At 43.7% G+C, this 14,961-nt stretch overlaps 1 protein-coding gene across 1 annotated transcript in view; it reads left to right on the top strand.

Moving 5' to 3' along the window:
- PTPN4 (protein tyrosine phosphatase non-receptor type 4) overlaps positions 1 to 14,961 on the top strand; it is a 3,248,454-nt gene that overhangs the window by 219,297 nt on the left and 3,014,196 nt on the right. The window contains exon 3 of the mRNA XM_044060734.1: positions 3,049 to 3,091. Within this exon, the coding sequence (XP_043916669.1) occupies positions 3,049 to 3,091 (43 nt within the window). The remainder of the gene's footprint in view (positions 1 to 3,048; positions 3,092 to 14,961) is intronic.

Below are 14,961 nucleotides of genomic sequence, written 5' to 3'. Positions count from 1 at the left end.
GATCCTCTTGGTGAGGTACTTTTGTGGTCTCTCCAGCTGTCGCAAATGCTGGGTGAGGTACATACCAAATGGGGCATTGTACTCAATCATGGGTCTGATGAGGGAGGAATATAGGGGTACAATGACATCCTTGGATCTGGATGTGAATCCCTTCATGATGAGGTGTGCAAGGTAGAATGTTTTTCTAACCACTTTGGCAACGTGGGTGTCAAATGAGAGGTCGCTGTCGACTTGGGTCCCTAGGTCTCTGATTACTTTTTCCGTACTCAGTGGGTTGCTGTCTATGTTGATAATTTGTGGGTACTTTGTTCTTCCCAAAGGGGATGACTATACATTTTTTGGCATTTAGTTTAAGGCCGTGACTCCGGCACCAGTTGACCGTTTCTGTGAGGCCTTTTTGTAGGATGTGTGTGTCTGCTGGTGTATCGACTATGGCGCCTAGTTTGCAGTCATCTGCGAACTTTGTCAGCCACAGCCCTCCCATGTTTGCTTTAACATCTGAGAAATAAATGCCGAACAAGAGGGGTCCCAGGACAGATCCCTGTGGGACACCACTTGTGACTGGCTTTGAGTCTGACATTGCTCCAGTGATTTTAACTTTATGGGTTCTGTCCTTTAGCCAGTTTGCAACCCATCTAGTGACATAAGGGTTTACTTTTAAGCTGTTGAGCTTATCTATGATGCCTGAGTGGGGTATTGTGTTGAAGGCCTTAGCCAAGTCCAGGTATGCAGTATGGACTGCTTTGCCCTCATCAATGGCTCTAGTGACTGTTTTGAAAAAGTCAACCAGGTTTAAAAGGTAGGATCTGCCCTTTACAAAGCCAAACTGGGTGGGGTCAAGTGTCTATAGGTCCCCTATGTCTCTGTTTGAGTTCCATAATGATTCTTTCCATAGCTTTGCAGGCCAGGCTGGTTAAGCTTATGGGGCGGTAGTTTCCAGGGTCTGTAGAGGCACCCCCCTTGTGGAGTGGGACCACTGTTGCTGTACGCCAGTGTTCAGGTACATATCCCGAAGTAAGCTAAGGTTAAATAGCATTTTTATGTGTGGGTTTAGCTCCTCTTGGAGTTCATGTAACACACAACCCGGGATACCGTCAGGTCCCATTGATGCTGTGTTTTTAGCTTTGTTGAGGGCGGTTCTCACTTGGACATCTGAGATGACAGGGAGATTACATTCAGCTGGGATAAGTATTTCTTCTTTGGGGGGTGAAGGAGGGGAGAAATTTGCACTGAACCTGTCAGCCAGAATGTTGGCAATATCTGTGGGTTCAGTGTATTTTTTGTTGTTGTGAACCAACTCTGAGCATATCTGAGGGTTTCCGCCCAGGTTTCTAACATAGCTGAAGAAGGCTTTGTGGTTATCTTTAGTGTCCTTAGAGATTTTTCTCTCAAAGGTTGGCCTTGGATGTTTTTATGAGAGAACGTAGTTTTCTGCTAATGTTGATCAGAGATGTCTTCCCTTCGTGGGATTTTGCTCTGACGTGCAGTAGCTTCCTTCTTTTGTTATACAATTTGTTTATGGCTGAGGTCCACCAGACAGGACGCTTACATTTGGTGGAGAGGGACTTGGATTTGTTTGGGATTGCATGATCCATGCATTCTTGGAGATGTCCATAGAAAGCATTTGTGAAGGATTCGGCATTGTGGGATGTGGTATCCACTGGCACAGTGGGCTTAAAGGATACCATCTCAGTCTTAAGAAGAGTGAAGTCTGCTTTTGAGAAGTTTTTCACTGTGGTCTTTTGTGCTGGGGGTGGAGTTGGGATATGTATATCCAGGGTGATTAGTTTGTGGTCAGATCTCACTAGAGAGGGGTATACTTCCGGTGTGGAGCATTTTGTCCCCATGTTTGTGATGATCAGGTCTAGTATATTATCTCCCCTAGTGGGAGAGGTGACTTGTTGTTCCAGTGCATTTGAATTTATGAATTCCAGGAACCTTTGGGCTTGAATAATGTACCCAATCTAAGTTTGGGTAGTTGAAGTCTCCCAGTATGATGGTATTTTGTGATACATTCATATCCTCCAATGTCTTCAGGAAGGCTGAGTGGGGTTCTTGAGATTGGGGGGGGGGGGTCTGTAACATGCTACCAGTTGTATAGCAGTTTTGCCTATGGTTAGTTGCACCTGTATGGTCTCTGATGCTTCATGTGTTGCTACTAACCTGGAGGTGTGGGTGTCCTTGATGAATATGGACACTCCCCCTCCCTTTGTGGTTCGGCCCGGGTTTTGGGGCTGAAAAGCATGATACGAGGTATAGCCTGGTAGCGCTGGGGTGCTCTCAGGAGCTTTGAACCAGGTTTCAGTTACTGCACAGACGTCGATGTTCTCCATGCTGAGGAGTGCATCAAGTGCCTGCATCTTGAGATTTAGACTTCTGGCGTTGAGCAGCATTACCCTTAGTTTTTTTCCATTTTTGTTTTCTAAGGAGGTGGGTTTGTCTTTTGAGCCTTGCCTAAAAAAGGCACTATGGGGTGGCAAGAGCCTTGGCCAATATCCGGAAGCCCAGTGGTGACAGGTGTAAGCCATCCCTTGCGAAGCAGCGTGGCTTGTCCAACATGTCATCCCAGGCAGACAGACATTGGATCCCCTTAGAATGACACCACTACTTGAGCCAGTTGTTAAAGCTGATCATCTTGTCTCTGTTTAAATACCAGAAGAGTTAAAAGGATCACAAAGGGGTCTGCCCCTTTTATAATTTGCTGCTGTAACATTCTTAGTCAGCGTCATAGTATTTGTGGGGCTGATGTGATAATTGAACGCAGTAGAGTAATTGTAATCTAGTACTTGGGTGCAGGAAATCTCTTTCTCTCTCACTGCTGCAATGAATGCTTTATTAAAAAGTATTTCTATATTTGCTGTATCTTAGCTCTGTTTTTTGACAATGTATGCATTCAGAAACATTCTTGTTATTAAACAAAGATAATGTTGTAATGTTGACATTTAAAGCTGTTAAGTTGTTATAGAGAAGAAAATGCTAGTAATGAGACTGTGACGTTTTTCTTTCTTCTATTGGCTACAGCTTCATTCTTTCTCTCTTTTTATACAGAGGTGGCTTGACCCAAACAAACCAATCCGGAAGCAACTTAAAAGTAAGTAGAACTATTTAGTTAAATAAATAGGACTGCCACCATTGTATTAATTTTTCGATGCGACTGCTTAAGCTGGTTAAATCTTTGAAACTAGAGACCATAGAGAATGTTGGCCTTCCTGGGGGCTGTCCATAGTGTTGTCACCAGGTCTGCATTGTTACCATGTAATTGTAGGTAACTCTGCATCACTCTACCATTTATATAGCAGGGAATATTGTATGTTTTACCCTGTTTTAATTGTGTTCAATAGTATAATGTATCTTGGTTGTCCATTCTGATTCCTTTGAGTAATCATTGCAGAACACTGCTCCAAAGAATGTTTGCAGCATTTGAGTACTAGTGAAATCTTTCCAAAGATGCTATTTGTATAACTTTATTCCTCAGCCTCACAGTTAGCCATGCTGTTTATCTTGCAGCCATACAGGTATTCCTCAACAGTTCATTTTGAAATGATTGTTTTCTGGTTTTGTCTGCATTCTGGCCTTTCAAGAGTTTGCTCTACTGTTTAGTCATCCAGGAGTTCCTGGGAAGGTGGTGTAGGAAATTTCAGAAGCTAATTCTAACTAGATGTTGCCACCAATCCTCATTATTACACTCATTTGATTTGGAATAGGCTGGTATTGGTCAATATTGGAATCTTCTTTCATAGCTGTCCTGAGTCCTTTGACACTGCCTCCTTTACACGTTCCTTGCTGGATGTTTAATAGTGACATTACAAAACTATCAGCCAGCCTGACAGTTTAAATTTTTGAAAAATTGATTTTTGGTCTGGATCGTTCTTTGGCTTATTGACAGCTCATTGCTCCCTCCTTTGTGGTGTTTCTCATCTGAGTGGAAAGAAAGCAGTGTCTATTTTCCAGACCTTTTACTGGTTTTGACTAGGTCCGTTTACTGACATATTTTTTCACTTTCTTTGTTGCTAGCTGTCCAGTTTTCTGAGTGTTAACCAGCTATTCTTGTGCTACTTTGTATCACCTTTAATTAGTCATTCCTAAAGCCAGTAATCTGAAAGATGAAGTATAGTGTCAGTTTATAGAAATGTTGTATCCCCTCAATAAAGTCTTAGAGAAACTGCTGTATGACCTACTTAGGAAATATATTTCCAAATGTGACTCCCTAACCAGCATCAGGACTTCACAGATGGATGCAAAACCCAAACAGCAGCCTTTACAGTAGTAAATGATGTGTATGATGCAGTAGGGAAAAAGCTGACTGGAGCCCTCTTTATTTGTATAATGCCAGCGTTAGAATCTGTTCTTTAAAGAACAGACTCAAAGCAGTTTTGGCTAACCCAGGAACTTCCATCAGTAGTTCTCATCTTACCTGCACAGCAGAACTTTAACAATACAACAGGGCAGCTGTAATCCAGACAGTGGAACACTTTCTGTAGGAATACCTCAGGGCTCCAGCCTATGTCCTCTACTGAGCAAAAATGTTTTAAAAACCTAACTTTCTGACTTTCTTACCATAAACTGTACAGTATATGCAGATTGTCATATTTGTTAGCTGTGATAACATCCTATCTAAACTTTAACAATTTTTAGGATTTTTTTTTAACTTTTGTCCAATGTGTGTATTGTAAGTCTTTATTGCACAGCTTATTAAAAAAAGGGGAGGAGATTGTGTCTGGATCTAAGGAGTTAATTGTCCCCCTTTACTCAGCTGTCATTAGGCCAGTCATTGAATATAATGCCCCTTTGGCATGTATCTGTCCAGACTCCTGAAACAACTGGAATGCCCAGAGATACCTTACTAAAATGATCCAAGGCCTGAACACCATGTCCTACATGGACCGACTCAAAGCCCTGGCACTATGCTCTGTGTCCTACATATTGCTAAGCGGTGACCTGTGTCTGGCATAGAAGACATCCTCCAATCCAGTACTGATGGATATACTGTACATCAGCAAGTCAGATGGCATTAAAAATAGTTACTAGTTTCATAGGTGTTTACTAGGCTAATGATCAGTCGGGCATTTATAAGCCTAGCCATGCAATCCAAATGTGACCCACAAATATGATTTATATAGGAGTGATTTACTTATTGCCTGTTTCCATCAGAGACATAGGAGCCAGACGAAGTGTGAATATCTGATTACCCATCCATTGGTCCAAGTTGTGCTTAAACAGAGATAAGGAGGAGGTCTCTTTCACATGGGAGCCTGTTCCAGAGAATGGAAAATGAAGTTAATTGTAGACAGCACAGCTGTGATGTGCTTTATAAACAACAAGGAAGGACTTGCTTATACTAGATGTTCAGGCTAGTAGTGACACCCTAGGAAATAACGTCTCACCTATGGCTTCTCTTTCACATATCCTACATTGTTTCAGACCTGAGCACTGTAGAAAACCACGTAAGCAATCCAGGAGAAAAATCGTGAAGGCAGATTGAATCCCTGTATCCCCAAGACTCTTTTAAGGTGGCAGCATCTGAGATGGAGTGGTTTTCCTCAAAGAACCGCCATCCCTGCCAGCTGAAGAAGTTTGGTTCCCAACACCTGTATAAGGAAACATGCACAGTAAATGTTTCCACCCCTTGAAAAGGAGGCCACCTTTTCGTTGTCTTACCCATTCCTCTAATCTCCACAAAAAGTTCTGTAAGGTCAAGGTGGATGTGGAAGAGCTCATTTTGGTATCCCCTTTTAGTCCTGGTAACCATGGCCCTCCCTTGTGGTGCAGATATCAGTCAACAGACCTTGGACCATCTAACTCCTGATTAGATGTTCATTGCATGAGAGCCTCAAGAACTAAACTTTGGCAGCATGAATGTTCTCAGACAAATGCCTTTTAATGAAATTGGCTCAGAGGAAGAAATGCTCATTCTATAGGAGGCAAGAATGCCCAGCAGCAGAACTCCTACCAGTGTGAATCAAAAAGGTCTTCAGTGTTATGAACCTAAGTGCATCACCTCCACTAAAGCCATGAAGTCAGAAGTCCTAAGGTGTCTAGTGGAACTCTTCAGTTAGAGCGTCTGTTATGCTTCATTTAAAGTGCATCTATTTGTCATTGTAACTTGGCTTCCCTTGGATCACCCTTTCTTGACCCACTCAACAGTGAAATTGTTACTTCAGGAGGTCCTACACTTAAAGCCACATAGAAATGGACTCTGGACCTTCATTTTAACATGGAAAGTTAACTCACCCTCTGCTTTGGCTCCATTTTTCTTAGCTTGTTTTTTCATAGAGAACCTTATTTTAAGTAGCATCACCACTACCAGAAGAAGCACTGGGCTTCAAATTGTGGTGTGCAAAGAGCCTTCCATAATCTGTTATAGCAACAGAGTGTGAGCCTCAGAAATAGTCCTTCCTTCAATGTCATAGGTGTTCTTTGGGCAGTCTTCTATCCCTGACTCTCAGAATAAAGCATCTTGTACCTTCTGGGTGTCCACAGACAGATTTAATATTAATAGGAAAGCACTAAAGGTTTTATGTAATCTGACTTGTAGACTTGTTTAAGCCAGGGAAGCAGGATAGGTCTGTCTGTAAGCAGCCATTCTTCAAAGGCTAGAAAACTGTGCCATTGTGTGCATTCCAAAAATAAAATGGCAAAAACCAAAGGGATGGCTGCATTTGCAGCAGCCGTCTTTAAGAATAAACAGCTCCGAGTATTTGTGAGGCAGCCACATGGATAAAAGTGGACACTTTTTTCAAGCACTGCACGACAGACCTTGAGTTAAGGAGCAGGGTTGGCTTCACTGTAGCAGTCATGCAAGGCCTGATATGATTGCGTAGTCCCTTTGAGGCAGCTACTGCTTTAGGACTGTTGCCATGAATATGGAGTTATCCTGCAGCAGTAACTCCTATAATAGTGCAGTTGTGAGAGTATACTCACAATAGCCGTAGAAGCCTTTCTGTTCTCATGTTGCAGTATTCATAACGTACCTGCCTGCAGCACCGGACATCCGGTCAGTATACCAAAGTCTTAAGATCATGGGTGCATGTGACGTTGCATGTCAGAGCCATAAACTGACAGCTGTAAAAGTGACTTCTGCACGTACCCACTTCAGAACTTTTCTGCCGCAGTGCTCTATGGACCTCTGATTGCCAGCTCCGGGAATTGGTTCGCTTGTTTGTTTTGGCCATCCGATACAGATAAGTACCCTTTTGGGGATTTTGTTATCTTTCTTATAGCTTTTCAAACATACATGTCAGCTAGGAAGGGGAAGTATATTTGTGGAAGATTAAATTCAACATACGGACATGCATAAGTTCCTGTTCTGTTTAAGTGAAAGCCACTACCCATAGTTTTGTGACATCTGCAAGTATTTTGTACCAGAAAAGCTGCGCAGCCGTTTGGCTGCCCTAAAACTTTACTTGGAAAACCAGACACTCCAACGTCTGCAGTTAGGCATGGAGGGTGAGGGTAGGTACCTCCGACAAGCCGCCTAGGAAGAAGGCCAAGAAAGTTAGGCCTAACACCTATGCTACACCTCAGGAGTCTGGTTAGACTCTCGAGGCAGATGTTAGCCCATACCTAGGAAGCACTCCTCCTAGACCATCTTCTTCTTCCAATCCCACTTCCTTTCGGAGGCAGCCTGAGCTGGGCAGAGCCCCTCCACTGTTACTCAAACCCATTACCCACCTCCATTCCCCTGTCACTCTCCCTCACCCTTTCCCTACCCTCATGGTTAAAAATTACCTCACAGAGGCTTGTGTCCTCTCCATCATTCAAAAAGGATACTTTATGACTTGGTGGTCACTTCCCTTTCAGGGGATACCCCAACCCCCTCCATGTCAGCTTCATATTTTTCCCTCAATCCTGGAGCAGCTCCTAGGTCAGGGCATCATAGAAAGACTACCTCTAGACCAGATAAACGAGGGGTTTTACGACAGGATGTTTTTGGTCCCAAGAAAAGATAGCCCTTGGAGACCAATTCTTGATTTGTCGGTCCTCAATATATTCCTCAAGGTACCTACCTTCAAAATGCTCGCCTTGCAGCACCTCCTACCTCTCATCCCCTGCCAAGCTTTCATGGTATCCCTGGATATGAAGGATGCCTACCTTCATATTCTCATTCACCCCAGCTACAGGAAATTCCTACGGTTTTCAGTAGGTTCATTGCATTTTCAATGTTCTGCATTGCCATTTGGGCTCTCCACAGCCCCCAGATTATTCACAAAGTGCCTAGAACCAGTTATCATCCACTGCAGAATGCAGGGCATTCAACTATACCCATACCTGGATGACCTTTTGATACTTCACCAGGACAGCCACACCCTTTGCCGACACCTATGCATGGTGTCCAAAACCCTGGAAAACCTAGGGATCACTGTGAACCAGGGAAAGTCTCACCTGACACTCACCCAAGACCTGGTTTTCTTAGGGTGGAGGATAAAAAGAGACCAGATGGCAGCTTTCATTCCTTGCTAGAAGATAGAAACCATCACCCATTACCTCCAAGCCTTATCTGCCAGGGAATTCCTGAGAGTCCTATGCCACATGGCACCCTTGATACCCATGCTTCCCTTGATAAGGCTGCATATAAGGAAGTTCCAGTGGATGCTGAAGAGTCGGTGGAGCCAACATTCCCACCCTCTGGGTATTCCCCTACCTCTCCTTCCATGCTTGAAAAAAAAACTGGCATTGTGGATTGCAGCCATCTGCCTCAGTCCGGGTATACCTTTGCAGATTCCCCCCACCCTTACAACAAATTTTCACAGATGTTTCGGACCTGGGTTGGGGAGCAGTTTTAAAAATCCACAACAAATAAAACAAAGTTCAGGGAGAATGGTCCTCCTTCAGGCAAAGGGGCCACATCAGTATCAAAGAGATGAGGGCCCTTCTCCTAGCAATGCAAACATTCTACCAAATTGTCCTATCAGTTACCATGAAAGTAGTCGCAGACAATATGACTGTCCTGTTGTATATCAACAAGCAGGGGGAGACAAGATTCTACCCACTCTGCAGCTTGGCAGTTCAGATTTGGTCCCTAGCAGGAAAACTGCACATTCACCTGCAAGCAGTGTACATTTCTTCTGTAGTGAATATGATGGCGGACACACTCAGCAGGATGTCTGCACCCTCTCATGAATGGATGCTTCACAGTGAGGTGTTTTTGGATCTTATTCACAAGTGGGGTATTCGTCAAGCAGATCTGTTTGCCTCCTCCCAGACCAGGCAGATGCCTCTGTTTTGCATAAGGGATCCACATCCACAGGTTTGGAAGGTGGACACTTTCTCTTTTTCTTGGGCAGGGATGTATCTTTATGCCTTTCTCTCCTTCAAACTGATTCAAAAAGTACTTTTGAAGATTCACAGGGATAAAGCAAAAATTCTGATGGTGACTCCCTTTTGGCCAAGACAGCAGTGGTTTTCCCTACTTCACCTACTAGCCAAGGGCAATCACCACAGGTTACCCCACCGATTCGACCTACTCACACAAGCCAAGGGGGGGGGGGTCTCTCATGCACCTTAAGGTGCTCAACCTCAAACTCACTCTATGGGTGATAGAGTTCTGATCCCCTTCAGACACCTGTATTTAGAGGACATACTGAATGTTCTGCCGGAGGCCAGGAAACGTAGTACCAGCAGAAATTATGTCAAAATGGAAAAGATTCTCCAGGTGGTGTCAAAAGGAAAAACAGGACTCTTTTCTTCTTCCTGTTCCTATGGTCCTTCCGTACTTGTGTGAGCGTCTATATTTAGGACTGACTTACTCTTCCATTAAGGTACACTTGTCAGCCATTTCTGCCTGTCTTCCCTTGGTACCTCATTTGGCATCCAGATTAGAGGTAAAACTATTCTTAAGAGGAGTTCTCCATATCAGACCCCTCGTAAATCTGTACCCCCTTCATATGGGACCTAAGTTTTGTCCTTGAGAAACTCACACTACCTCCATATGAACCAGCTCACTCAGCATCACTGAAGCTATGTACTTGGAAAACAGTACTGCTGGTAGCCCTCACATCTGCCAGGAGGGTCTCAGAATTTCAAGCTCTGATGGCTACCCCTCCTTACCTAATCTTCCACAAGGACAGGGTCTCCCTCAGGACTAATCCTTCCTTCATGCCTAAAGTGGCTAATGAGCTGTCCTTGAATCAGACAATTAACCTTCCTGTTTTCTTCCCTCAACCTCAAAATTCCTCTGAAAGAACCCTACATTCCTTGGATGTTCATAGACAACTTTCGTATTACCTGGGCACGACCAAATCCATTAGAAAGTCTGACCAGCTGTTTGTCTCCTTTCACCCAAGGGCCTTGAGGAAGGCAGTTTCTATTATTATGGATTTCTAAAGCTATCTGTTTGTTATTTTTTTAATGGAAAAGATTTAACTGCCAATGTGAGAGCTCATTCTACTAGGGCAGGTGCTTCATCAGCAGCCTTTTTTAGGGGGGGTGGACTATGCTTCCGTACTGGAAGCGGCCACCAGATCCTCAGTCCAAACCTTTACCAAGCACTACAACCTAGACTTGATCTCTAGAGCTAGAACTGGGTTTGCTAGGTCAGGTTTACAGGGTCTTGTAGACCAGGCCCCTCAACCTACCTCCCAGGCTCATACCTAAAGCTTTGGTACTCTCCCTAGAGTTATGAATACTGCAACTTGAGAATAGAAGGACAAAGAATAGCTGTGTATGAACCTGTCATGACCTTAGATGTTCTCTTCCATGCTGCGGTATTCAGCCCCCTCCTACCCCCTTTTATTCTGTTTATCTGTCTGGGGTGGCATTTCTGTATCTTCTCTCCATTCAAATGGGGCACAGCAACTGACACATACCTCTGTTAGGTTCCTTCTGGCCTGGTAGCATATGTGGGTCTAAAAAGCTTCCTTTCTTGCTCTCCAGCAGTACTACGGCATGCGGCAGTCCTTTCTGAAGTGGGTACGTGCAAACGTCACTTTTATAGCCAGTATCAGTTTATGGCTATGACATGCAATGCTGCACGTACCCCTGATCCTAAGACTTTGGCATACTGGCCAGATATCCGGTGCTGCAGGCAGCAACCTCTCTACAGTTATGAATACTCTAACATGGAAGAGAAGGACATCTAAGATTATGGTAAGTTCTTGCACAACTATTCTGTGTTCAGATATACTGCAGTAGGGGCTTCCCCCTCCTTCTCTGTTATTTCCAGAGAACCTTACATCTTGTACCAGAGAAGGCAAAGTAGGCATCACATTCAAGAGGACGGTACTCAATTGCATCTGTGATGAGGACCCACACTGGCCTTCACCAACCATACCTACACTAGAGGATCTGGATGTAAGGGAACCAGTCATCTTTGTCCCCAGGGGGCTTTAAAAATGAGACGGAAGCCATTTTTTTTAACCCTTCTAGCTGAAGGTTATGCTGATCGCTCTCTCTTTTTAGCAGTGTATCAGCTGACATCTCATGCTGAGTTGGAGGATCAGTGTAGACCTAGGGATGTTTGAAAGAGGTAAAAGTGTGATCAGAAGATTGATGTCCAACTGAAGTTACATCCAGTAGCTGTATGGCAGCAATGATCCCACTTGAGCATCTGTGGTTATGGAGGCAAAAGAATATCTTTTGTTTAACCTTCTACTCTTCAGAATGTGCGATGGGCAGAGTAATAAGATTTGATTTGTCATTTTTTTTTTTTTTTTTTTTTTTTTTTTTTTTAACAAGAAGCATCTTTACTGAATTATCACTTAAGATGTAGGCAGTCGTACATTTATATAAATGAAAGCAAACCATAGTGACATTTTCATTTGCAAACATTATATGGCATTTATCTTCTATGCAGTCCTCGTCAGTCAAGTATTACATAGCTCTTTCAATTCTTGCTTTCTTAAACATCATTCTGCCTCCAAAACTTTATTTTGCATGTATTGTTCTCACAATTTACCTTCATTCCTATGTAATTTGCTCCTACCCTTTTCTAAGGAGTCCACTTCCAGTTCTTTTATCTCTTTTACTATATTCAGTACTTCTAGTGTGGTTGGTTTAGACTTTGGTTTCCATTTCGTAGTAATTACTTCTTTGGCAGCCATCAGAATTAAACTCAGCAAGGCCTTAATTATGTATATGCAATTCCGATTCTGTGTCATATAGCTCAAAAATTTATTTCCTTAGTTACAATTTGCTCATCCAATATTTCTGACAGAGTAGTCTGCCGGGAATTTTAAAAACTTGCCAACTCATTACACACTCCAAAATATGTTCCCAGTCTCCATCCAACATTTGCAGTCTACCCGAGGAAAAATTCTTTTGAGTCTGCTTTGGATATAAAAATACCTATGCAAACAAATGTCCTAAATATTCTAGACTTGTTGCATATTTGGGAGCCATATATATATATATATATATATATATATGTCCTGCTATTGTTTGTGAATTGCTTATCCAGTCTCTTTTCCCAATCCTTTTTAAACTCCTCTGATTCTTCTAGTTATCATGCAGTGTTTTATATCTTCATCTTCCGGCTTTTCCCGGTTAGGGGTTGCCACAGCAGATCATCTGTCCGCTCATGATTGGCAGTGGAATTTTACAGTGTCGAGTTGCCAGCCCAGCGCCCAACCTTCCACAGAAGGCTCACACACTCACACCTAGGGCCAATTTAGAGTGTCCAATCCACCTACTGCATGTCTTTGGGATGTGGGAGGAAACCCACGCGACCACAGGGAGGACATGCAGACTCTGCACAGAAGGCACCCCAGCCGAGAATCGAACCGGAGAACCTCTTGCTGTGAGGCGGCAACGCTAACCGCTGCACCACCGTGACCACCCATGCAGTGTTTTATATGATGTAATAATTATCCCACAGCAGTATCTGTCCTAGATTCTCCTAAAAACTCTACCAATGCTGGTATTTCACTTGGGGATCCCCCTATTCCTTTTTCTTTGCCTGTACTCTTTCAGATGTTCATTGTGTTTCACTGTTGCAGTCATTACTCTTGGGTTATCCTGCTGGCAGGCTACCCTCAGTAGGCCAGAATTCCAATGTCTAGGTCCGGCGTCGGTTGCTGTCGCCTCTTCCCTGACGTCAATGCGCCAGGGGTATAAAAGGTGCAGCCGACGCCATTTTCTTCAATCTTTCTTGCCGCGCGGTGCCCGAAGCAAAAGCAGTTAGCAAGTGCCGGTCGGCCGACTCCTGAGATTTTCAAATCCGTATTTCAGAACCGAAGTCTTCATTAAAGCTAAGTACCCCATTGGGGAAACTTTTTTCTTGCTCCAGACCAATGTCAGAAAAAGTTAACAATTGTATTTCTTGTGGGAAGCAAATACCTCATAAGGATTTTCACTCTTACTGTATTCCTTGCCTAGGCCCTGATCACAACATTGCTAGCTGTTGGTTTTATGCTAGATTTAACCAACGCACTATTAAGCGTCTGTTCGATTTTGCATTTCATTACTTTGGCCGAAGATTTAATTATATAATGCTGTCGGAACAGCCGACAACCGGAGTTTACAAAAAACGCAACAACAAGGAAAAGGATAGGCATCCGAGGTCCAAAACCAACGACAAGGCCTCTGCTAGGCCAGTCGCCGGTTCTCAGTGAGGCGCAGCCCTGGCGCTACCTCAGAGCCACAGGCTGCTTCCGACTCCCACGTGGAGCCGACTGGTCCTCTGGATACTCAAGGTATTGGACACTCAGAAATTATTCCCTCAGATGGGTCCAGAGCCGCTGAGCAGTCATCGGCTTCTAAGGGTGTCTTCAGACCTACACAACTATATATTAAGCCATCTTCAGCTTCAAAGACGAAGACTAAAGCAGCTCTAAAGACAAAGAAACAAGTACAACATTCTCCTACTCAGACTTCCATGCCTAAAAAACAGATGCTCAAAATGGCCGAAGACCTAATTACTTTGATCAGGGGCTCCCATCCCCCTCCTGATAAGAGGCCTAGGCAAGAGACAGAGTATGATTCTTCTGATCAGGTTTCTATTTTCTCCGATTCCTCTTCTGAACAGGATTATTTCAGGCTTCCCTATGAGGATTCTGATGCTGAAGAATCCATTCCTTCAGCCTCTCCTCCTGAGGATTATTCTTTTGGGGAAACCCTGCATACCATGAGGGAACATTTCCACTGGGAGAGTCAAGATTATTCTGAATCTAAGAAAAGGCTCAGAGACTTTCTGCTACTTCCTCAGCACAGACCCCTTGCTGTTCCACCTGTTCTAGACATTGTAGATGATGTATTTTCAGAGTCCGGCCTGTCCCCTGATTCTTTACCCCCTGCACCTGCTAAGCCAGACAGAGATACTACAGGGTCCCGGATTCCCATAAATTCCTATATAAAAACCCCGCTGCTGACCCAGAAACTATATCTCAGGGTCCCAAAGGGGTTAAAGCTTCCACTGCAAAAAAAACCCTGTCCCTTCTGATAGGGATTCTAGGGCTCTAGACAGATGGGGGAAACAAGTTTACACTTCTGCTACCTTGGCTGTAAGGGCTTTAAATTGTCAGTTTCATATGCTTAAATATCAGCAATATTTAATGTCACTGCTTAAACAGAAATTGCTGACAAATACTGATTGTTCAGATAACAAGGAATTGCAGGATTTATTGCATGCAGCTGAACAAGTGGGAAAGCATACTTTGCAATGTGATTATGATTCACTGGAGGCCTCTTGCAGGGCCGCTGTTACAGGTTCTGTTATTAGAAGGCATGCTTGGTTAAAGGAACAGAATCTGCCTGATCATGTTAAAGCAAAATTATTAGATGCACCATTACGGCATGATACTTTGTTTGGTACTAAAGCAGAAGAGGTGTTGAAAAAAATGGAGGTTAAAGCTAAATCCATGCAGACAGTCAAGGATTTCTTACAGGTACAGCCACCCAGGTTTAGCAGGAACTGGCGTTCTAAAAATTGGTCCTTTCCAGTGTCAGACAGACCACAAAGAGGCAGATACAGGCGTCCCAGAGGCAGATCTCCACCCCAAGGCTCATACAGGCCTAAACAATGGGGTG

Source organism: Protopterus annectens, chromosome 2.part0 (genome assembly GCF_019279795.1).
Source record: "Protopterus annectens isolate FY-2018-M chromosome 2.part0, PAN1.0, whole genome shotgun sequence".
NCBI lineage: Eukaryota > Metazoa > Chordata > Ceratodontiformes > Protopteridae > Protopterus > Protopterus annectens.
The sequence above is the reverse complement of the archived record's forward strand: the minus strand, read 5'-3'. Positions and strand labels throughout refer to the sequence as shown.